The sequence below is a fragment of the Astyanax mexicanus genome, chromosome 7 (genome assembly GCF_023375975.1).
Source record: "Astyanax mexicanus isolate ESR-SI-001 chromosome 7, AstMex3_surface, whole genome shotgun sequence".
In the NCBI taxonomy this organism is placed as follows: Eukaryota; Metazoa; Chordata; class Actinopteri; order Characiformes; family Acestrorhamphidae; genus Astyanax; species Astyanax mexicanus.
Window position 1 is genome coordinate 9466482 of NC_064414.1, and position 25994 is coordinate 9492475.

The window sequence follows — 25994 nt, forward strand, 5'->3', positions numbered from 1 at the left end:
AATAGTTAAACAAAACAAAATGGCTCCTCCAACAAAAGGAAAACTGAAAAACTGAGATAGGGGAAAACAAAGGAGAAAAGGAAGGCACAGCCTTTCTTTTTATAGATAAATTATTTATTTATTGATTTATTACTCTTTTTTTTCTCTCTCTTTGTTGAGAGGAAGGGAAAAGGAGGGAAAGAAAGAAATGATGTCTCAGGGACTCGAGAGCTTGAAAGTATAAGTAATAGTAGCCACATGGCCACTCTCACACACTCTCACACACACAAAGACACAGCAACTGCTGGTCTGTGTTCCTCACTCTTTTAAAACCAACCCACAGGTGTTCCTGATTAGGCCTGATTGCTACCTGAGGCTGCCCGTTGCCCCCCTCTGGTGGTCGGAGGGCGCCTAGCCCTGGAGTCAGCCCTTACAGAAAAGAGTGTGAAAAACCTTGTGTTTGGAGAGAAAATTACATTTGTTCAACTTCTACCGACTGTGCGAATGTCGGACATCCATGACCCAAGCGTGCCCCCCTTTGAGCACTTTTGGTAGGTACCAACCACCGGACAATGACTGTCCCAATACTTATAGTGTATATAATACTTATAGTGTATAAATAAATGAGCCCTGTTCTGACTGGCTATTTTATATTGTGCCTCATTCAAAAAGTAGTACAGGCTGAAATCCTCTTTATAACTTTCACTTGAACTAGATTTGTGACATCACAAAATCTATAACACTATAAAACTATAACAAGCCAGTTCGCTTAACATATTTCCAACAGGCTGTGTTTGTTACTGTGCTTTTAAAAGTCCTTTGTTTGTAAATGAATATGTTAATACTGAATGAGATTGTTTTGTGACATCACAAAAATGATGGAATGTGATTAAATGTGATAAAACTATTATCATTATTGAGGCTCCGGGGGTCCAGCGGACTAGGGGCCTGCCACTATGATCAAAGGATAGCAGGTTCGAATTCCAGATCAGGTCATGCTGCTTGCCATCAGCAGTGGGAGTCCGAGAGAACATAACTGGCCATGCTCTCTCTGGGTGGGTAGATGGCCCTATCTCTCCTCTCATTACTCAAATTAATGTTATGAGTGGGGAAATTGCATTTCCATATTGGGCAGAAAATAGGATAGATTTTTTTTTTTTTAGGAAAATAATGGTTTCATTATGTTCTTATTCAACCATTGATATTTTGTACTTTAATAAGCTTTTATGTAGCATCCTTAAAGTAAATTTACCTACTGTATGTGAACTACTGTACATGACCTTTGTCACTGTGAGACTAGGTGTATTATGTAAAGAGGCCTTAATGTGTGTTGGAAAATTGTTTGGACTGTAAATTAATGACATCACTAGACAGCTCAGATTCTCAGAAACAGAAAAGAAGGTGTTGCCTATGAGCTGCTTTAAAAACCTGCCAGCTTCAGACCCACACCATAAACACACACAAAGAAACAGAGAGAGAGAGAGAGAGAGAGAGAGAAATAGCTGTAAACACAGGTAAGCCACTCTACTTGTACTTTGTTTTAATAGTCTTGTAAATTAAATCATTTTGAGCTTTCCCTGTATTACATAAAAAAATAACAGTCATATAATTTGTACACAGTACCCACATGGTGTATCCTGGTATTTCCTCTAACAGATCTGACCGTCTGTGATAGAGTCATGTCTATGTCCCCGGTGTCGGGACTGAAGGAAGCTGGCCTGCGTAACACAGGGCTGCTCAACAAGACCTCTCCACCCTTCTCCAGCATGGGAGAAATGTAAGCACTTACTCCTGTTCTATAACTTTAATAAGATGAATTAAGGTATTTTGATTATAAAATGTATTTTTTATTTGTTTTCATATAGTTTCATATACAACTAATAATAATAGATCAAGTTTATCTGGTAAAAATACAATGCTGGTAAATATAAATACATTCTAAAAACTGCTTGGTTGAAAATGACCCAATCTACATTATTTGGCAACCATGGTAAATATTAGACAGAATAATCTAAAAAATAAATTAGATGGAGAAATAAATTGCTAGAGCGAACAACATAGCACACAGCCAACACAGAGTCAGAAGCTCAGAAAATGATAGTTGCTCTTACAGCCTATAACACAGAAGCCATGCAGCTAATTATAATATATGATTTATGGGAATATCAATACACCCTGATGGTGATTAGTGTCAGAAACAGGGGGTCATATATAGTATGCAAATAGATTGTGCTAAAAGCCAAAGGCAATTGAATAAACTAAGTTAAGTTACACTCTAAGAAATATAAGTACAGATTTGTACTTAAAATAATACAAAGCTTGTCTCTGGGGCAGTACCTTATATTGAGGTACAAAAAGTGAAAGTCCTTTTTTGTACCCATGGTTTTTGTGCCAGTAAAGTTTATAAAGATTATAAACATTATCAGAAATGAATATGGCTCAAAAACTTGATGATCCAAAATTGTTTGGCTTTCAAATAAAAAATGTGCAAATGTGTTAAAATATACATGGTTTTTTAGTACAGTGATGCAGAATACTGAATGTACCCTTTGGCTGGTTAAATGGTACAAATTTGTACTTATTGCTGTAAGAAATTACTTTGTACTTCAGAGGGAACAAATCTGACCCTGTAAAGACCAATATTGTACCTTTGAGGGTACAATTATAAAGAGTGTACCTTTGAGTACAAAAAAGTACTCATATCGTACCTCTGTTTTTTAGAGTGTAGATTTGAATCAACTTAGATCACAGTTTGAATGTATGTTTGACAGATAGTTGAGTAATGTCTGGAAATATCCATTTTTTTCACATAAAAAAAATTAATATTTGAGTTTAAAGTAATTGTGGTTTTACATTGTAAATATTCAATAAATACGATTTTTTTAAACCAGCACTTATTTCAAGTAACTGTGACTTATCTTTGGCATCTCCATAATTTATTCTTCTTCTCATTACTAATATTATCATTATTACTTCTTAATTAATAACAATGAAGTTTTAATGTCCTTTTTAATTTCTTATTCCTCAATTTTTTTATTTATTTTTTTATTATTTGCACAGATAGAATGTGACATCAAATAATCAAATAAACAAGCAAACAAACAAAATAACTGTGCAGGGAAAGTAAAAAAAAAAAGCCTTAAAGAGGCTTGTACAAGGTACTTTCCCTTTATTAGAAGAGAAACACAGAAAAAATAAAAGATTGAGGAAAAAAACAAAAAAAAACAAACAAACAAAAATAATAATAATAATAATAATAAAATAAAATAATAATAGTAATATGTAGTTACTCAATATACATAATTAGAAGAATATACACAAATACATATTTACTATTTGGATTGGTTATAATGAGAGTAGATACATTTTAAGCTGTTTTTTTTAACTAGTGATGCTATTGCAGATTTTCAAATGAGTTGGTGAGCAGTTCCATATTAAAGGCCCTCAATTTAACTCTAGAGTGTTCAGTATGATTGGGAATGTTGGCCATGTATGTTGCATTTTGACATATTGTTTCTGATTATGCATGCATTTTATTGTATTAGACATCCAACAACCAGCTGGGACACCATGCTGTTTAGTATCCGACTGTGGTGTGAATGTCCTGTTGATGTTTTGGTGACCTGCATTCCCTCGGCCCGTATTTACATCTGTGATGTAGGGTAAAGCTGTTTAGTAAACAGGCTCAGTATGGTGGTGCATGTCCTCAGGTCCTCCACCTGACTGCTCTACATTGAAAACAATAACAAGGACACATCGGGTTTCTCTCTCAGTAAAGCTGTATGTAGTAAATTAAATCTACTGATCTATAAAATTTGGGAATGAGCTATGGAAAAAACTGGTAAGAAATGAGTTGGAGTGGTTGAACCGATCATCCAGCATCAGTACCTGAACTTACTGATGCTTTCACAGTGTTTCACTTCAGCACTGTAAATACAAGTCGCTTTATCTCATGAACAAAACCATGAATAGCAGATATTCTATTTCTATGTACTCCAAAATGTATCTGCTCCACCATACAACATCAGCCACAAATCCACATTGAGCCAAAGTGGGATTACTGACAAACATTGGTCAATAATCAGTGTTACGCCAACATAGGCCTAATGTTGGAAATTAGTAGCCATTGTAAGTTCAGTTTAGGCCTTCTATCCAACATTAGTAGCCAATTAATGCACACTTTTCAATATCAGTGTCCAGTCAATGTAATACCATCACAGACCCTGTGATGTTGTCAATAGGCCTGACACATCACCAGCACCTCTTTATACATCATGTTGATTATTGTTTGTAACCTGTAAATACTCACCTCATATCTTTCCTCTGTGGTCTTCCAGCTATAACTGGATCCAGTAATGTATAGATTATTGTTGGTTTGTGTATGTTTGTATATTTTACACACCCCTATTAATGGTGGCAGCCAATTGCTCGGTGGGAGGGGCTATGGCCTTAAAAGGGGAGGCGTGTCTAAACAAGGGAGGTTTGGTTGTTTTTTTTTTTGGTTTGGGTTCCTCGTGGCAGAGGGAAATGGCGCTGATAGAGGGAGATCGGGTTTTTATGCAGCAAGCCAGCTGTAGCCCTTTACTGGCTGATGTTTAGTCAGATAGCCCTCATCATTTTTTTTTAAACTTATTACATTTCTTTCTTTTTGTACAGTTTTTCTTTGGTTGTTGTGCTGCGTGCTGAAAACGAAAAATAAAAATCACTGGGACTTATCACTTACCTTGGATGTGTACGTCTCTCTCTGGTTGGAGAAGCCCGCCTTTCAGTCCTTACACTCATCCCCACGTAAACCCAACACCAGCTTCACTCACAGACCCACCATCCAACACGAGTCACGAGTCAACATCAAGTCAACATTAGACCAATGTAGCAGGTGACAGAGTAACAATTGGCCATTTATTTCCTATGGGCTGGCAAGATTTGTAGCTGTGATTTGCCAACAAGTGGCAAGTGACACGGTAACAGTGAGACAAACAAAAAAATCGAGTTGAGTTTTTCTCATACAAATGAATTATGATGTGGTGAAGCAACATTCTCGACTGAATGACTGAACAAATACTTCAAATCAATGACAGGTATGGGGTTCAATAGCTCCAAGCTAACCAAGCAGCCACAAACACAACCATCCCAAGAGACAATCTCGGGGCAATGATGCCTGCCACTGTGAACACAGGGCTCAGTCGATGGGGGCCCACCATTCCAAATAAAGGCCCAGTGCCCAAAATCAGGACCCAGTCGAGTTAGGCTAACGCAGGCCTTCTGTCCAATCTCAGTAGCCAGTTAACATTCAATTAACTTAGGTACACTTTTTAACTTTGGTCTCGAGTCAACTTCAATTTAACATAGGCAAATTGTTGTAAATTCGCTTTCCAACATTAGTTGACAGCACTAGACCAATGGGAGCCTACCATTCGAAATCAGCAGCCACTCAGCATTAGGCTAATGTAGACCCACTGTTCAACATCAGTAGCCAGTCAATGTTAGGTCCACCATCCAACTTTGGTCATGAATCCAGGCAAACTTAGGCCAAAGTAGGCTCATGTTCCCACAAAGGTTGCCAGTTCTGTTAGTTCAACTTAGGTCCAATGTAATACTCAGCAACCTGTCCAATGTTAGGCTAATGTAAGCCTACTTTCACATCAGAATCCAGTCCATGTGGTACCAACACAGTCTCATCATCCAACATTCGTCAAGCCAGCATCAAGTCAACACTTGACCAATGTCAGCTCACATTCCAACATCGGTTGGCCATCAGCATAGGCCAATGTGAATCCACCATTCAAAATCAGTGATAAAGTCAGTGTCAGACCAACATAGGTCCACCATCCAACTGATCCAACTGACCGATCATGAGTCAACATCAAGCTAGTGTGAGTACATCATTTAATATTGATCGCCAATCAAGATTTGGCCAGTGTAAGCACACTGTCAAACATTAATCACCAGTGTAGGCCCACCATCCAAAACTGTCGCCAGTCAAATTTACTGTAAAGTAGGCTCACTTTCCAACATTGGTTACCAGTCATTGGTCTTATAATATAGACCTAGCATTTAATATTAGTAGCCAGTGTTAGTTAAATGTAAGCCTACTGTCCAACTTTAAAAGCTAGTCACTATTAGGCTAATATAGGCCCACTTTTTAACATTAGTATTCAGTTATGCTAGACTAACATTGGTCAACAGTCAATATCAGGCCACAGTAAATGCACTGTCCAACATAAATTGCTAATAAATAAAGACCTCAAACCCAAGATTGTCAATATTTAACATTAGGCCAATGTATGCTCACTTTCCAACATTGTTTCCAATTAACAGTAGGTTGGCATAGGCTAACCTTTGAACACTGGTTGCCAATCAATGTAGGTCCACAACCCAAATTGTCAACAGTCAACATTAGGCCAATGTAGGTCACTATCCACCATCAGTAGCCAGCCAGTGTTAGACCAACAGGGGTCCACTATCCAACAATGGGGATCAGTCAGTGTTAGGCCACCATAAGCACACTGTCCAACATCAGTTGCCCATCAATGTAGACCTACCACCCAAAATTGTTGAAAATCAAAATTAGGCCATTCAAAATCATTACACAGTAAATGTTAGTCCAGCATAGATCAGATTCAGAATGTAGACCACATCATCTATCACTCCTTTTTCAAGTTCAGTGTGAGTTTAGGAGTTGTGCATGTGACTCTGAAACCTACAAAAACTCACACTTTTCAGCTATTTATAACTCCCTGCCTTTAAACACATTCACACTCATGAGCCACACCTAATGTGATCCTGTGTGATAGGGTATTATGTAGAAAGGTGCTGATTGGCTTAGGAATCGTCCTTAAGTCAACCTGCAGTATCTAAAGTAAGTTGCAGCATTGTAAAGTTTAGAATCTCTTGGCATATTAATGATCAGTTTATTTCATGATCATTTAAAAGAATAGAACAGAGTTGTGTACAAAAGACTCTCATACAGCTCTGAAAAAAATCAGACCACTTCAGTTTCTGAATCAGTTTCTCTGATTGATTTTGCTATTTAGAAATATATGCTTGAGTAAAATGAACATTGTTGTTTTATTCTATAAACTACGGACAACATTTTTCCCAAATTCCAAATGATAAATAATAAATATTGTCATTTAGAGCATTTATATGCAGAAAATGAGAAATGGTTGAAAAAAAAAAAAGACGCAGAGCTTTTAGACCTCAAATAATGCAAAGAAAACAAGTTCATATTCCTAAAGTTTTAAGAGATCAGAAAACAATATTTGGTGGAATAAGCTTGGCTTTTAATTACAGTGTTCCTGCATCTTGGCATGTTGCATGTTCTTCTCCACCAGTCTTACACACTGCTTTTGGATAACTTTATGCTGCTTTACTCCTGTTGCAAATATTCAAGCAGTTCAGTTTGGTTTGATGGCTTGTGATCATCCATCTTCTTCTTGATTATATTCCAGAGGTTTTCAATTTCGTAAAATCAAAGAAACTCATTGGTATTTGTTGAAATTTGATGTGATTTTAAATTTCCTTTAGAATATTAAGCACATTAGAACTCGAACAATCTAGAGGCTGAAGTTGTTAGAATTGTATTTATTTTATTTTCATGAAAAAAAAACAGACAATATCATAAAGGCTGTTAAATATTCTTATGTGTTTAATAAATTATCATTAAATAGAAATTCTCATTTTTCTCCAGCAAAAACTTCACAGTGCAGAGTTTGGACCTGGACAGCTTTCTGTCGGTGAAGGTTAAAATCCGTCATGATGGGCTGTTGGACTCCAGCCTGAAGACCAACTTGGAGTACGCCATGCAGACCCTGGATGCCTTTCCTGCACCGAAGCGGTACGACGCCTCTCTCACCGTGGAGGGTGAGCGACAGCTGGTGCGCATTACGGCCGGAACACCAGTCCTGCTCTACAGTGTCCGTTTGGGCCCTAAAGGACCAGAGCTGTACCAGAAGGTTCTGGTGGGGGCCCGACTCACTCCGTCATGCCTGAACGATGGCCACTTCGCGGGGCATCAGTGCCAGGACGAGCTGGAGAGTTGCATGGACCAGGCCAAATGTATTCTGAACCACGAGGTCCAGAACAACCCCACAGGCCTAAGCGATGTGGAGCTGAGGATATCCTGTGGGGAGCTGCGCCTCACCTACCTTACCCATCAGCCCCAGCGCAGTCTGGTGGTGCAGCCACGTCGTAGGGCCTACCTGGGCAAGACACTGAACCTGGAGAAGGTTCTAGAGCTGAAGACGCGTCTGGAGCGGTCAGGGGTCATGGGGAAAGGTCTGCTGGCTTGCTTCCAGCACCTGCTGCTCCACTACACTACGTTTCAGGAGGAGAACTGTCGCCTCGTTCTTCAGAGCGATGGTGAGATGCTGGAGCTGGTCTACGGAAGGCCCGACTACCACAGCACCCAGCATTACATCTTCACAGACAGCCAAAACCAGGCCTACAGCCACAGGGTGCAGGACATTGACTTGTGGGAGTATGACTAAGGAGGTCATGAGGTTTCTGTATTGAATTGAAATATCATCTTACATAAGATCTAAAAAAAGAATCAGTAGGTGTTAGATTTCGTGACTTATTCATGCTGTACCCATTTATACTATCTAGAAGCAAGTGTATATCACAATACCTACATTCAGAGTTTTATTAATATATATTCACCCTCAGGGGCGGATCTAGCCATTTTGGGGCCCTAGGCAAAATATAAACAAGGGGCCCTCATTCTTAAAACACACACATAAACCAAATAACTAGAGATGGAACGATCGATCGGCAGTGTATCGGTATCAGACGATTTTCAGCCTAAATACGGTATCGGCGATCGGCAGATATTCTTCTGATTTTAGCCGATCTGATTCAGGAGTTTAGGGTTAAGCAGTTTATCAGAGCTGTGTGTGGATGAAACTGGTGAAACTGCTCGCTGACAGGAAGCTGCAGTTCCTCATCCAACCACTAGTCGGAGCTGCAGCAGCAGCAGCACAAGCCCCCCTGTCTACACTCAGTCAGAGCTACAACCCAGCCACGGGCTACAGTGCTTAGCTTTTCTTAAATTCATCTGTGTAGGAAATAAAGGTTTTAACCCCACTAACCGGATAATACAGCTCTCTACAGTTAATCTTTCAGCCCAACCAGCTAACAGCAGCAGATTAGAGGCACCGTCACGGAGTCACTGCTCGGATTACATTATAAACAGGTCAGTTAGCGCGCTGCTCACCTCATGATGTTTATAACTACGGAGTTTAGTGGACACACCACGGCTGCAAGGTTAGACTGTTGAAGGCTACTGAAGACTATTAAAGCAGACATCCCAAGTTGCAAAAGTTGATTTCAGGGAGGTTCCCTACCCAATTCCCCCCACTCCCAACCCCCCCCCCTCCTTTTTTTTGGAAAAAAAGCCTTTATTTGACAAAAATTGACAGTTACAATATCACAAAAAATTGCACAACATCAAAAACATTTCATATCATATTACAATAATTATTAATATTGCCTCCGCCATGATCTGCTTTCCCTCACTCACTGAACAAATCCCGTCCGGGAGGGGGGGAAAACACTGCCCGCCCACACTAAAAACTGATTGGCTGTCTCACAGACTCTTTGCAGAGAACAGGCCAATCAGAACCCTCTCTGTTTTCTCTCTCTCCTTCCCACACGCGATTAGAGAAAAAAAGTCTGTGGCCTGTGTGCACGTTTGGGGCGCTCGTTCTGAATTCCGGGAGATTATATGTGACTCGCGGGCATCAGGGAGCCACTACCGAAATGCAGGAGACTCCTGCAGCTTCAGGGAGACTTAGTTTGTCTGGATAAGTGATTCACGTCCTCGTCCTTTGCTGCGGTGAAACTGTGAATAGCGCTTTCACAGTGATGTTTATTAACTTCATTAAAACAGATTTTGTCAGGTATTGTCTTATAAATATTTACACATAACTTATATCTCTCCTAAAAAGCGTTTATTTTGGTCAGTAACATGCGTGTTTATATACTATCAGTGTAAATTACCAGTGTTTGCTTTGGCGTGGATGTAATTAGGCGAATCTGTACCAGGTTTGTCTGGCACCTGTGTGGCATTAATGTGGCATTTGGCCCCGCCCAATATCGGTATCGGCGATCTGCCGATCGTGGTGAAAGACGATCGGCAATCGGAATCTGCCCCAAAAACACTGATCAGTCCAGGAGGTGTAAAAAAGGAGGTGAATTTTGGCAGTGCATCTGCGATTCTTTTGCTCTCTGCCCGTTTCTTTCGTTTAGCAGAACCACTTTCATAACTCCGCTTCATTTTCACTGTAACAGCTCTCACTCTAGTCGCGTACAATTCCCGCTGTTTTGGTTTGAAGTCACGTCGTGTGGCACGTTGCTACGTCATCATATTATGGACTAGTTCAATTCAAGTAACGGATGGTCAGATTTGGGGCTCCCTATGGAGGGGCCTCTGTTCACCCTAATGAGAGACTGTAGCGCCACCTCAGTGTGTATCACAGTACATCCATTTAGAATGTTATTAATATATATTAAAGTATTGGTTTATGATTGTTTCAAGCACAACAGGGAACATCACAAACAAACAAAATTAATGTTAGTGCCCTCTAAACTTTTTAATGTAATGTTGACACAAAGCCAGCAGTACTGTATGAGATGTATGACTGTATGAAGTTTAAACATAAAGGGGCCACCTGTATCGTTTAAATAGTAACGATATTTGTGAACATATCTACGCTGATAGGTGCTGGGTGTGAGGAGTGTTCAGGTAAATTTCTGGTGTATTGCTATATTGGCAATAGAAAACACAGGTGCACCACTTACTGAAAACAACCTAGACAGATTTCAACAGCCAGACATTAATTTATATCTTGGCATTGTCAATACGCGTGCCCACAACACACTGTAAAAAATGTGCTGTGATATTTACAGTAAGTAACTGGCAGTAATTAATAATAAATAAATAAATAAAATCACAGTAACTAACTGGCAGTAGTTAAGCTGTAATTTACTGTGAACCAAAAGCAAATCACAGTAACTAACTGGCAGAAACGTAACAGTAAGTTACTGTAAAAACAAAAATCACTGTTAAAAAAAAACTGGCAGCAGCTAAATAGTAAATTAGTCTGTAAAAGTGTTTTATGCATACTGTAATTTTGTGTATAGTTGTATTGATCAGACTTTACAAAAAATAATAATGTGTATTATGTTTTTATTTAGATAAGTGTTTTCACAACAGAATGATACCTTACTGCTTTATTTTGAAGTCAGTAATAAATAACTGTTAAACATAAGCATTTCTTTAATGCCATGTACTGCATGACATTATTTATTGTTCAACAAAATCTGCAGAGACACAGCAAACAATACTCCTAAACTATTTTTTTTATCCTCAGTACGTGAAGAAGAGCAGTTTAATCAAATTGTTTTGCCAGTCAAACTCTGAAGTCCTGTGTGAAAAAGATGTTTTCTGCTTTACAGTTCTTCCAGTTTTTCACTGCACTTGCTGGAGTCAGGATTCATTCTGACAAGACACCAAACAGAAATGAAAATGAAAGTTAATATAGAGAATCTTGGTTTGTTAAGCAAATCATGTTAATAAGAGGCTCTCAGGGCAAGTCAAAGTGTTTATAGAAAAATAAATCTCTTAATTGGAAAATATAGGACAAACACAGAACATTTAAGAGCAAATTTTTTAAGTTAAACGGCAGGCTGGCAAACGTTTAAATCAAATTAAAATTTAGCTTAGTTTAGTTTCTTTTGCAACTGACTTTTTACCTAGCAGTCTTATTCTGATTTCAATACTTTGACTAACATGACATAAAAAATATCATTCGATTTAGATTTTAGTCGGTCAAGAGACAGCATCGTGCTATATGATACTTACATGAAATGGTGGATTCAGTGCTGTTCCACTTTTCAAACTTCTGCTTCTTCTTTAGGTTGTAGGTCGGTTAAATCCAAAATGAATCCAAATGACTACTGCCCCCTTTTGATTGTAAATTAGTGGACTATAACAGTGTATTACTGTGATTTTCTACAGTAGTAGGATTATTACTGTGAGTTTCTACAGTAGTGGGATTATTACTGTGATTTTATTATCTTCAAGTTAATTACTGTGGTTTTGGCCACATTCAGAGTACAATACTGTAAAAGCGTTTACAGTAGTTAATTGTGCAGGAACACAGTATACTACTGTGGATTTCACAGATTTTATTTTACAGTGCACACTTACACCCCCGCTTTGTTAGACACACATGGACATGCAACAGTGCACATACCTGCCTGTTGGCATCTATAATAAATGCATTAATAATAAACATAATACCATTAAACAGGTCCTTTGTTTGATGTTCCTGTCATTTTCTCCTCAGGCATTTTTAAGGCATTCTTTCAAAGCCACTGCACACATTCTATGTTACTGAAGTATCCTGTCAGCCTGTTTGATTTATCCATTGTTAATTGTCAGTAAAAGTGTATCTGCTGCAGCTAGCTACTACAGTTAAAAAAGGTTCTCGTAAACTGATTCTGTAAAATTCTGTAAAACTTCTCTAAAGTCATTTGTGAGAACTTATTTTTGGACAGAGGATGGAGAGATCAATCATTTGTAGATCTCAGAGAATTGGCTATATTGCATTTACAGAATATTGAAAATATATATAAACATTGTTTATGTTTGAATGATTACAGAATTGCTATATGCATGGAGCTGATATGCTGATTTATACTGTTTTAGCACAGGAAAAACGGTTGGGATTAGATAATACAGATGGAGGACACTAATAATAGTGAGGTGTAACAGGCAAACAGACAAGAACACCACCAGGCTCAGTATACTTACGCATTGTGATAAATGTGCGTTAAAAAATAAACACAAATAAAGTATCCAGATCAATCGCATAAGTTAATGTGTTAGCATGTTAATGCTGGCAGCAGTAATTTTAACCCTTTAACCCTTTAAATCCTTTAAAATTTAAAACATATCATTGACTGTGCTTAACAAATTACAAAAGATACCAGTTAAAGGCTTGGACACACCTTTTCATTTAATGTTTCCTTGTTTGTTAATTTTCTACATTGTAGATTAACATTACGGTAAATACATGAAAACAATTCACAACTGAGATGACTTCAAGACGCTGAGAAAACTATTCCAGGTGACTCCCCCTCATGAAGACACTGAGATTAAAATACCAAGAGTGTGCAGATCTGTCCTCAAAGATAAATGTGCTACTTAGAAAAATCTAAGGAATAAAACATATTATGGTTTGTTTAACACTTTTTGTTTATAGAATAATTCTGTATGTGTTCCTGTATAGATTTAATATAGTCGTTAACCTTCAATTTACAATTAAAAAAATCATAAAAAGAAAGAAAACACACTGAATGAGATGAGGCTTGTACAAACTTTTCACTGGTACTGTACATTAAACACATTTGGGATTTGGTGATTTTTACATGCAGGGGTCACTGACTATCAATTAAGTTTTTTTTTTTTATTTAATGCTCACAACATAATTTGAATGTATTCATTTTTTTATAATAAAGATTAATTAACTTATTTGTTACCTTTTACTGCATGAGATCATTAGTATCTTGCTCCATCAATATGCTGCTTTCTAAAATAAAAATAAAATATTTAGTGAAAACAAGTAAAAAAGTTTTGGCCTGTTTTCCAGGTTTTCCAGTTTTTCTTAGGTTGTTTCAAAAAGATCCTCATACACACATAAAAGTCTTATAGGCTAATTAATTCACCAGTGTTAACAGTTCCATAGAAAAGGCTATCCTTCAGGAACAATGACTATCATAATTTCTCCATGTTATTATGTGTTCACGTTAAAAGCACTGTTCTCTCTTTTTCACATATATATACTGTGGTAACTAAGCATTTTTGGTTACAATAAGATAAATAGGACAGGCCAGGCTTCTGGTAAACCAGCTCTGATGTAAAGAGAATTAAAAGTGATTTAACACTTCATGCTTTTCAACTAGATGAACACCAATTAGCCATAACTTTAAAACCGCCAGCCACATCCAAGATGTGCAACAGTAAGAGGGAGTTACAAGAGGGATGATGTAGCAAAGCAGCTCCACCCCCTCCTATCATACATATTTAGCTCTAATGCTTAAAGAAAGGAAAGTAAGTTGCTGTTCTCTGAAAACGAAACTAACTCTAGATTAGCTGTTGTCTTGTGAGAGAGAGCTGAACAGACTGCGTGAAGATACTCCACTGCTGTACCTTATGACAACAGGTAAGTGCGTAAGTGATAAATAGATTTGGCAAATAATAATGAATCCTGATGTAGAATACAACCATAAATCTATACTAACTTTTTCAGCAGGATCGAATACAGAGAAGAAAGCTTTTGAAACTTCTCAGCATGGATTGTGTGTAAGTACTGTTTAATGCAGTGGTTCTCAAACGTTTTTGGTTACAGACCCCCCAAAAACTAGAGGCTTTGCCAGGGTTGGGATTATGTGGAACCCCCAAAAGAAATAAAAACATCAGTTTATTTTACTTATAATGTAACTATAATGCTCAATATAATATTATTATAAAATTATTAATAATGCATCTATAATGTTAAACAGCACTGGCGCTCCACCCACATAGAAAATTTAGGCCAGTGAAAAAATATAAAAATAATAGTAATTATAATAACAACATATTTAAAATATATAAAGCATATTAATAGATAGCCGTACAAAAGTAACATATTTGCTCGAGAAAAACACTACTCTCCTGTGTTAAAGTGTGAGTGTGTATCTAAACTGCCTAAGCACATTTAGCCCTGTGCACTGGTGAGCTGGGGGAGAAGCTGCTCATGCTTCTTGTACAGAGACTGGAAATGAAAAAAATATACGTTTTACAGCTATATATAGATAATTTAACCAGGTATAATCAACTTATATAAACAATATAAATGTTTCTCTTATTAAAATTAAAATAGACCTTTTTCAGGTTAAATTCACTATATTTTAAACATTATGGTATGTAGAGACAATTTAAAAACTTACAAAATAAGAAAATCAAGCCTTGTCTTTACATTCTATTTGACATGTTTAATTCAGAATTATATTACTGTAGCCTTTTGGAAAAAAGGGAGGTCAAACTTAGGATAACTGCACATTTGGTTTTGCATAAACCATAATCTGACATATTGAATTATTATGTGGGGGCTTCACAAAGTGTTTGTGTAAGGGCACCCAAATGGCTAGCACTGGCCCTGACGTTAAAGATTACTAAATCATTAACATCAATAAACAGTATCTAAGCCATTGTAATACAATGTCAAACATCCATAAAGTGGATCATACCATTCCATCTTTGAAACCGTTGCTCTCGTCTGCCTGCCTCGTCGCTCATATTATTGGTCACATGACTTATGTCTTTTTTAAGGTAGCAGCTGCACAAGTAACATCACTATGTGTAAGTAGCTGCTATCTAGCTTTCTTAAAGGTCTTATTCCATTGTTTTTAAAATTATTTTAAAATGTCTAGTTGTGATCTCTGGTATGAATAAATGCCATGTAATCTTTTTTTTGTAAAAAAGAAAGTGCTCTGGTGTTTCTATTTAGCCCTGATCTAGATCACTGAATTAGAGGTCTCTGAAGAAAGATTGGGCAGTTTCTTGGGCAGAGTCAGCTCTGTATCATAAAATCTGACGCAAGCGGTGCCCGCTTTGACCGGTGTTCTGTTGAGTTGAGCTGGTGTAAAAAGAGCTGTGATAGGTGGAGTTTTGTATATAACTTAATTTTGGGAGATTGATCCACTCTCTTACTCCTCCCACTCTCCACCCTATATAAACCATCACTTCCTTTCTACCTGTGCATCGAACAACTTTGCACCCACCTCCTCCCCACCTTCCTCCTTCTTTCCTTCTCCCTTTTCTCTTCCTGTATCTCTGTTTGTTGGGGGTACTCCTGCCCAAATGCTCTGAGTTCACCCACACCTTTTCCTTCTCATTCCAATCCAAGGGCGTGGGAAATACTAGCAAACTGACAGTGTCGGCTCTGCTGCAGCCTGGCATTAGCTCCGAGGTGGGAATGGTCATGAATTCATAGGTTGATGTAAGCACAGCTTTTCCTGATCGACTCATTTTCTAAAAATTTTACTAGCCACTGCAGACAGTAGAGGTTGAGTAAGAGTTTCATGTGCAGCATCATAAACAACTCAGAGAGATCTACTGTATTATACAAATAACAAGAAAACATGGATTTTAGTGGAAGGATACCTTTAAATACAATTTATTGTCTTCAGTAAATCACTCAAAAGAACACGGTTCAAATGTACCATTCCTCCTTTAATACTGCTGTGGGGAGACACAGGCAGCCGGCTGTATATGTAGTGAGGAATTAGTTGCTCATGTATGAGTTCTACAGCAAACCCAAATATTTATGCAGTGAATCAATACACTTATGTACAGCATAATCTTAAAATTGTTTTTTTTTTTTTGTGGTAGAATATGAATTTAAATTTCAGGGCAAGAAAACTGCTAAAAGATTTAGATTTTTGGATGGCATGTCCCTTTAATGCAGTCAGGTTCAGGCCTATATTGTGTATGGTAGCAACTAATATTGAATTTGCTGTATAGTGTATTATTTATGACCCCTGATTATGACCCCCTAAATAGAAATTGTGTGGTATGTGCTACATTAGCTGGTGTAATGGATTTATCATTTTCGTACTGGAGACATTGCAGTAAGTAAGCAAGACACTGTAAGTATTGTAAGACTTCAGTTCACTGAAGTGCCTGCCTTGAACTGGTTTCTTTACCCTCAATTTTTTTTGTGCAATTCATACCCTGGGCTGGTCACATTTCTCAGTAATGATAAATAGACGTAACCACAGGAGAGTTTGAGAACTTCTAGTGCAACTGTTTAGGGCAAATCTGTAGATGTCATTTGAACAAATGAAGAAAAAAAGTAATCTGAGTTTTATTATTTACATATTCACTATAGGAAGGAGATCAGTGTGTCAGCCTTGGATGCAGATGTTCTGCTAAGAGAGAAAGTGAGGCTTAGTCGAGATGGCCTGCTCGATCCTGTGCTCAGGACCAACCTGGACTTTGCGATAGGAGCTGTTGATGCGATTCCTTCAGTGATGAAGAATAATGCAGAAATCCATGTGGAGGGGGAAAACCTGTTGATCATCTTCAGAGCTGGTGAGCCACAACTGCATCTCCTGGTGTTTCAGGACCAAGAGGGTCCAAAGCTTTATCAGAAAATAACCCCTAAAAGATGTTTGAATGCAAGTGACGTACAAAAAGCCTATTTCGCTGGTCACAACTGTCCTCATGATGTGTCATGTATGCAGCAAGCTATAAATAATTTACGTTTTCCAAATAATTTTGAGTTAAAAGTCATCTGTAAAGAGCTGAGGATAACCTTCACCCCTCCTACACCAGGCACTACCATTGTGGTCCCCTAAACAGCTCTTAAAGAAAGCATATTTATTTTTCAGTTTCTAAATTTAAAGCAGGCTTGCTATTTGCTACTGGGTAATTATCTGAGATATTTGTATGAAAAAAAATGTTTTTTTATTGTTTCATCTGATACCGTATCTCACCAAGAGATCTCACCAGCTCTATTCTTGCCAGTTATAGTTCCCTTTGAGAATCAGATCAGAAATTGCACAAATCTAGTAGGTGGGGTTCTGGTTTACAGAAGTAGTCGAAACGCAGTTGGAAATACAAAAGCATGCAAAAATATTTTTTGCACAATATGTCCCCTTTAAGCCTTCAAGAAAATATATTTTCCCACCTCAGGCATGAAATCTCAGTACTAGGCATTTCTTTCTCACTAAGTGTTGTTCAACACTGTCAGGCACCTGTACTGTATATTATTCTTTAACAAACTTCTACATCATATTTCCTCCTATCATCAAAATATTAATAAAAAATATATAAAATAACAGGGTTAAAGGGACAATCTTTATTTTAATACATCATTGATCTATTTGCCTTTCACATTTTATCCAAACTTATTAATTAACATGAAGATTTTATTTAGCTTCTATAATTTTACTGACTTTCTTTTAAATCCATACAGTTCAACAAATATATGCAAGTTTTATTCCTGGATCCAGGCACCTCTGGGCCTTCTCAGTGTGATGTTTTTTTTAATATATAGCTAAGACAGTAACACCACATGTTAAATTTTTTTTTTCTGCAACATTACTGTTTATTTTTTCCTGAACAATTATTGCAATCATTCTATAATTATACTACAATTTATTATGATAGAATTTTATATAGTTAAAAAATGCAACAATGGGTCAATCACAGAATAAACAATACCACCAGAGCTAAATCTCGGCAGGTGGTGAGTGGAATTTGCTTTGATATTTATAGTGAGGTAAACAGGTGAAATCGATACTCAGACTTTGTCTGGAAGGTGTCCTGTGATCAGTCATATGAGGGAGTGAACGAGTAATGCTTGTGTTTGTGGTGCATTCTGGGCAATCTGCAGCCAGGAGATCACTTCAATTCATTTATTTTTCAAAAAGATTTATATATTTATTTTAAATAGACAAACGTTTGGTTACATTAGCAGCAAAAATGGCATTGATTGGAAATACGTTTGCTGAGTAATACTATACAACACATTTTTTTAAATAATTTTGTGGTTTCCATTAATTGAAATCCTTGAAGTAAGGTTGGAGGACTTAAAGGCAATGATTTATAGAAACACCTCACTACTTTTACTGGCTATCTTAGTGGAGGGGCATGTTACGGTATGAACACTGCAGATCTTAGGCTGACAACAATTTCTTTTTTATTACATGCAATTTTCTCCATTTAAAAAATCAAGGAGATAATATAAATCTTTATTTGGAACTTGGTGTGTTGTACAATATGTAATAATGTGCCATTTGTGTCATGTTTATATTAATTTTACAAATATATGTGTTATCTGGTTCTGTATCACTTTACCTTGGAATGTAATAATAAAGAAACTTCAAAAATCTTCATATTATTGTATTTATGTGTGAATCCGTTTAACAACTCGTGTTTAAGACATCATTTGTCAGGAATCAACATTTACAGGTTATAAAAATGTATTTATCAATTGCATCTCCCAGCATTTAATCAACCCCATTATCTAAACATGGCCGCATATATGGAATATTTTGAACATTGCACAGGTAACCTGTTCAGCAAAGCATTTTAAAGTGAGTCTCAAATTTCAGTTTTCTGGAGATCATAGGAAGAGAAAGATTTTCTTAGTATTTTTTCTTTGTTTTCAGTGTTGCGAGACTGACTACTTACTTTGTAAATCCGAAACTAATATGAAATGTCAGCATTTTACTGGTATTTTACCTTGCATCTAATATAATTTATTTTAACATTATTTGTACTATACGCTGAATTACAGTATATGACAGTAGAATCATTTTTGAATGTTTTTAAATAATGTTATGGTACTTTTACAGTACATTCCAGCATATTACTGTTATTTCACCATGCCTCTACTTGATAATAATAATAATATATTGTAATTAACCGTAGGTGCTCATGGATGTGGCTTAAGGGTCTCAAGTGTCATAATGTTAACACAGAATTTTTTACATATAATAAAAATTTAAAAATAACTTACCCTCACTCTCTCTATTTCTCTGACTGCATTTGCAAAATCAGTACCCACAAATGTGGGAAATTATTGCTCTGTCACCTCAGTGATCTAGCCTGGTTAAAATTGTATTTGAATAGTAGAGGAAGTAATGTAATATTTTGAAAAAGAACAATGTAAAATCAAACTGCCCTAATACTTGAATCAATTAAGTTATCATAACTTAATTATCACCTAACCTGATTAAATTAAACTGACTCAAAAATAAATATTTGGGATATACACTCAGACTGTTTGTATAAGATCATCTTTTGAGTTAAGGTGGCATACTTTTAGTTAAGGTGGATTGGTTCTGTTGAGTTATACCAACGTCTAGAAAATCGATTCTTGACATTTGCGCATCGATTCAGAAACATCCTTGTCCAAATTAAGTATATAAAGTTTCCTCCACCCCTATGACCCACTCATACCCCTTTTGGGAACTCTTATATATTTATTACTGATCATCAGTAAATTTTACATTTCATTTGTAAATCAAGGGAGCAGAGTCTGGAGGAAGAGTGGAGAGACACACAGTTCAAACTGATTGAGGTCTAGTGTGAAGGTTTGGAGAGACATGTCATCTGCTGGTGTTGATCCACTGTGTTTTATTATCAAGTCTAAAGTCAGTGCAGTTTTGTTTTCCCACAAAATCTTACAGCACTTCATGCTTCCCTCTGCTACTGACAACTTTTATTCAGATGTGGATTTCATTTTCCAGCAGAACTTGGCACACGGCCCAAGTACAAATTGGTCTTATATAATATTCAAATTTTTGGAGAAACTAATTTTAGGATTTCATTAGCTGTAAGCTATAATCATCAACAATAAAATAATTAAACACTCAAAACAGATCACTATGTGTGTCATACATCTATATAGTAAAGGAGTTTCACATTTTAAACTGAATTACTGAAATAAAGTATCTTTTCATTTTTTTTTTTAGATGCCCTAATATTATATAGTGGATGTAAGGAACATTTTAAAGGCCTAAAGAACCGTCATTCTTACTGACACCCTGAATCTCTATTAGAAAAAACATTCTTTATGAAACCAAACATGGTTCTTCTGTGACATCACTTAAAGAACCATCCCAAAATGTTAAAAAATGCTTAAAATTAGGTCCAAATATCAGCATTAGGAACAAGTAATGGACGTCCTAGGGTGCCAACATTGCCAAATATCAGTAGTCTGTTATAAGAATAGAACTGAGATATGGTAATGAAATGCATTATTTTTTACTTGTTTGTTTAGGCCTACTGCACTGTAAGCCCGGATAAGTTGAATTTTCTTAAAAGAAATTGAGGAAACCGGGGAACGAAAACTTAAATTAGCATAACTTAGAACATCATGTTATTACAGCTAAAGGGAAATTGATTTAACTTCTTTATTTTTGTTATACTGTAAGACCAGATAAGTTAAGTTTACTTAGTAATGGGGAATACAAACTACAGTTATCATAAATAAAAACATCAAGTTATTACAACTAAAGAGGAACTTGATTTATTTGTAAGGTAGCCCAGGGGGGGAATCACTACACACTGATGGTGAGTGTCAGTCAGAAACTGCTGGACACACCCAGTATGCAAATAGATTGTAACAGATGCCCATAGAAAAGAACCTGTTAATGGCAACAGACTAAACTCAGTTATTATAAGATCTCAGTTTGAATGTATGATATGTGCCCACAAATGTTCAACTAACTCAAAACAGTAGAGTATTGTTTAGAAATATCCAATTTTATGTAAAACAGACTTAAATCATTTGAGTTCAAACAACGTATGGGTTTACAGTGTATTTCTGTGTTCCTGTCCCTTTAAGACAGAAGGGGGGTGTAGTAGGGGGCTGCACTGCACAGAAAACAGAAACTTAGATTTTTCATGAGGAAATGAAACTAAAACCTGCAGATTAACTAGGAAGGACTGGGAGAAATTTCAGCCACTGCTGCACAACAGAACCTCTTCAGCACTGGTAAGCTTATGAAGGTCATGGTTATCTACTCTCTTTAAAAAAAAGTTTAAAAGAATTTGGTTCTCTATACATTTCTTTAGTAAAGTTTCAGCACTATGCAGTGTTAACCAATCTTCATTTTGAGTTTCTGTTGGAGAAGTCTTATCTGTCACCAGTTAACGTGTGTTTATCTGTTCGGAACAGGTTTGTCTGGGTTTGCTTTTAAAGCTCTGTCCTGCATTAACATGACATCCACACTGTAAGTACTCCTCTCTTCTGTTCATTTATCATGTTTTAGTTGTGACTTGCTCAGGGTCATAGACTGTATATAGCTGGACAGAGCATCGTCTCTTAAAAGTGAAGCCACCACAGGTCGGGCGCCCCCTGCTGTTCGGTTTCAGAAAGCTGTGTAACCCCACCCATCCCCATAGGATTCAATGGCAAAACAGACAACTTTCAATCACGTTTTTTTTTCTAATATACTGTAATTATACCTCCTTTATTTAAATGCAACAGCTAGTGTAACCTCTGCTTATATTGTCAAATTTTTATTTCCCCACAGAATTCATTTTTTAAAACGTTATTCAGCTCTATATTCAAAAAGGTGTGGTTACTGTAAAAGGGCTGGGTTACACCTATAGCCGGGATGGGACCATAGACTGTGTGAGCTCTGAGATGGCAGTCCTCAGGGGCGGGGTTATTTAAATGAGTAGGCTGCTCTCCACAGTCTTTCTCCCTCCTCTGGTCTCTACTGCGCTTTACAGACTCGGGTTTCAGGATCGCCATGGTGGAAAATTTGGCTTCATTTTCATTGAATGAATGGGAACGGCGACACAATGTCCATCTTTTTTACAGTCTCTGCTCAGGGTTGACCTCAGAAAGAAACAAAATTACAATAACATACCAAAAACCATAAAACACCATTATGTACATTGATCATAAAGTGTTTGCTCATGGGATGGCTTGGGAATTTCCACACCTGCATATTGTCCCATTTCGTAAAGTTACAGAGCAGGGTGTCAGATTGCATAAAGTTAAATGCTGTTATCGCGATGATCACTAATGCTGCTAGCCCAGTCAGCTGCGCTGCTAATTCTGCTAGAACAGCAAAGGGGGTCCAACTCCTTATTAATGCCTATGGATTTATAAAAAAAAGGTTCTGTACTTGTAAAATGTGGGTGTCCCAATACTTTAGTTTATATAATTTACCAGTGTGTTCTTTTAGCCTGTAATTTAGAGTTTCTGTATTTGCTGCCAATTGATAAAAAAATTTGGGCTCATTTTTATTTTCCAGGACATTTGAGTTTCAGCCAGACATCGAGGGCATTCTGTCCGTGAAGAGTGAACTGAAAGAAAAGGATTGTGAGGACAAGGTTCTCCTCTCCAACCTGGATTATGCTGAGAGCATCTTCAGGAACAGTCTGCTCAGCAGTTCCATGAGACTGGTGGTTGTAGGAGAATGGCAGTGCGTCCGAATTGGCACTGCTGATGACCTCATCTACACCGTAGTATTAGAAGGTGGCCATGTTCACCTGGACAGCTACATCTACTGCAGTGACTATGTCGGCGAGTCAGACATCCAGAGCATCCACTTTAGCATGCACTGCTGCCAAAACGAAGCCAAATCCTGTTTCCAACAAGCTAAAGAGGCAGCCAAGGCAAGTAAAGTACAAGCGCTGAAGATTGTGTGCAACAGGTTTTCGGTCTTGTACACTTCCACAAATTCACCAGAGAAGATTGTGACAATCAAAACCAAATGCGAGTTTACGTTTTCTTTCATAACAGTCGAAGGACTACTTAAAAGAAAGTGCTGGATGGAGAAAGAGATGGCCAACCGTAAAGTTCTGCTCGCAGGTATTGAACATCTTATTAAGATGTTTCTCACTTTGCCGAATCCTCCAAAGTATAATTGCAAGTTCATTATACAGGGAGATGGAGAAATGATTGAAATTTCAACCAGCAACAAATCTCAGGAATACATTATACTAATGGACAGTGAGAGCCAAAAGGTCTCAATGTATCCATCATCATGGTACAAAAGCTGAGAAGACTGGCTACTGGACATGTGACACCTACAAACACTGAACTGAACATTCTCAACTGTACATCACTGCTATACAGATGTTTGTACACACCCTTTCTCATTCAATTTGTTTATGCATTTATAATTTGCATATGAGATTAGGAAGAAAACAAAAAAGTATTAAACAATCTAAAATCTAAAAAATGTTTTATGCTTTAGATTCTTCAAAGTACCACCTTCTGCTTAGATGCCAACTGATTCTCTCAGTCAGTTTTTTGAGGTAGAACCTGGAATGGTTCTTTAACTGTCTTTGATGGGCGGCACGGTGGCTTAGTGGTTAGCACGTTCGCCTCTCAGCACTGGGGTCTTGGGTTCAAGTCCCTATCTGGGTCAAGCCATGTTCTCCCCGTGTCTGCGTGGATTTCCTCCGGGGACTCTGGTTTCCTCCCACAGTCCAAAAACATGGAGATCAGGTAAAGTCCAGAAAAATTGATTACTCTAAATTGATCTGGTGTGTATGTGTAAGTGTGTGGTATGTATGTAGGTTTGTGTGTGTGAAAGTGTGTGTGTAAATGTATGTATGAGTGTGCCCAGATATGGATTGGCACTCTGTCCTGGGTAATTGCTGTAGTTCCTGATGCAGTCCTCCAGGTGGACGGTGGTTTCCGGTTGAGAGTACGCTGTGCGCTATTGGCTGCTGCTTCTCACCGGTGGGTGGATGAGTGTTAATGTGTAATGTGCTTGTGTGTAAAACGTGTTAATTGTAAGAAAGGCGCTATATAAGTTGAAATTCATTCATTCATTCATTTAAGGAGTTCTAGAGCTGTTCCTTCACTCATCCCAAACCACCAGGGTTGGGTTTTTATGTTTGGGTGTTTGTAAAGCCAAACACTTTTTTGTCTAATACCCAATTGCATATGTGTTTCTTCATAAATTTTAAAACTGTAATATTAATCTACATTGTAGTAAATAATACAAATAAACAAATATTAATGAGAATGTGTATTAATGATAACTTTAGATTCCCCTTTTGCCCCTCTGTACTGCAGAACCTTGCTTCAGTAACTACTGCAAATAATTCAGTACCTGCTATAATAATGTAGTACCTGCTAATTATAATTTTGTATCTACTATGCATGATTCAGTCACTGCTACAAATTATTTTGCATGTACTATAAATCAGTAATCAATAATCGCTGTAAATGAGTCTGTATCTACTGTTAATGATTCAATAATGTATATAAATTGATTTACTCTCTGCAATAAATGGTTTGGTGACTGCTATAATTGATTCAGTATTTACTATGAATAATGCAGTGTGTTCTGTAAATGAATCAGTTTACAAACTGTTATGAAGCTCATATCCCTGGTGGAAAAGATTGAAGTATACTAAGCATTATTATGCTATAGTGCACTAAAGTGTTCTTGTAGCCACATTATTAATCAGTATATTTAAAGAGTGCTAAATTGGAATAACTTTTTTTTTTACTAATTATACTTTAATTGTATAAAATTAGAACAAAAGAATTACTTAAATTGTGCTATGCGTTTATAACTGTACTAAAATGGAACTATTTTAAATATACTTTTTGCTGTAATGTAATGAATGAGGGGAACTGAGACGCTAGATGAGTGATTAAGATGAGGTTGTTGATGGGGTGGAGGCGGGTGCGAGGTCGAAAGTCATGAAGGTGAGCACCTGGGAGGTATATATAGGACCAGGGGGAGGAGCTCGGGAAATTGAGGCGTGGTTCATATCCCAAAATTTTGTTAATTCTTAACAACACTTAAATTCATTTAAATACAATACTTTATGTATGTAACCCCATATGTTAAATATGCTTACAGTAAAATTATAATACATTTAATGAGTATTACAACTGTTTCACTATTATACACCAGGTATATTAGAAATGTACTAAGAATTAATGTTTAATATATTTACATTAGAGCACAATTATGCTTTTTGTTTCTGCCTTTTGTAAGTAGCACACTTCTAGTATATTTCATTGGGTATAGTAATATATTTTACTGTACTACAATATTTAGCACGTTACAAAAAAAAGTTTTTAAAAAGTTGATACACAACATGATACATTTTACTTTATGTAAAGTACTGTAACAGTTGTTTTTAAACACACTTTCTTAAAAATGTACAAAAGTATATTTGGAAATAATTTTAGAAGAATATTGAAATAAATTAAACTAAAAGTGTACTTTATAGCACTAAATTTATTTTATACACTATATTGTACTTTTCACAAAAGTATGATCAAAGTTTACTTTTAAACATTTGATGAAAGCATAATATTAATGTACTTTAATTATATGTTAAGTAAGTACATAAATCCATTAGTATATTTACAGAATACTTAGACATTTCTTAATATGTTTTAAGTACAATTAAGTAGTATTTTTTTTTACCAGGGGTGGACAGTAGTATGAAAAAGTTTGGG

At 36.8% G+C, this 25994-nt stretch overlaps 2 protein-coding genes and 1 long non-coding RNA gene across 3 annotated transcripts; all 3 read left to right on the forward strand.

The window, feature by feature from the left end:
* Positions 1-1430: 1430 nt before the first annotated feature.
* On the forward strand, positions 1431-9289 carry LOC103021512 (uncharacterized). The gene is made up of 3 exons (XM_007247540.4): positions 1431-1493; positions 1636-1756; positions 7670-9289. The coding sequence occupies exons 2-3, from the start codon at positions 1659-1661 to the stop codon at positions 8466-8468; spliced, it is 897 nt and encodes a 298-aa protein (XP_007247602.3). The 5' UTR covers positions 1431-1493; positions 1636-1658; the 3' UTR covers positions 8469-9289.
* A 4842-nt stretch (positions 9290-14131) lies between these two features.
* On the forward strand, positions 14132-18071 carry LOC125802977 (uncharacterized). The gene is made up of 3 exons (XR_007440025.1): positions 14132-14207; positions 14295-14347; positions 16917-18071. It is a non-coding gene; the product is annotated as an uncharacterized LOC125802977 (long non-coding RNA).
* A 3341-nt stretch (positions 18072-21412) lies between these two features.
* Positions 21413-24358, forward strand: LOC125802971 (uncharacterized). Its single transcript, XM_049481525.1, has 3 exons — positions 21413-21536; positions 21720-21774; positions 22810-24358. The coding sequence occupies exons 2-3, from the start codon at positions 21761-21763 to the stop codon at positions 23558-23560; spliced, it is 765 nt and encodes a 254-aa protein (XP_049337482.1). The 5' UTR covers positions 21413-21536; positions 21720-21760; the 3' UTR covers positions 23561-24358.
* Positions 24359-25994: the final 1636 nt, after the last annotated feature.

What these genes read in the sequence shown, in the direction of transcription:
- LOC103021512 (XM_007247540.4), top strand. Translation starts at nt 1,659, where the DNA reads ATGTCTATGTCCCCGGTGTCGGGACTGAAGGAAGCTGGCCTGCGTAAC. An exon ending in TTCTCCAGCATGGGAGAAAT is followed by an intron (nt 1,757 to 7,669) that starts GTAAGCACTTAC and finishes ATTTTTCTCCAG; the next exon opens with CAAAAACTTCACAGTGCAGA.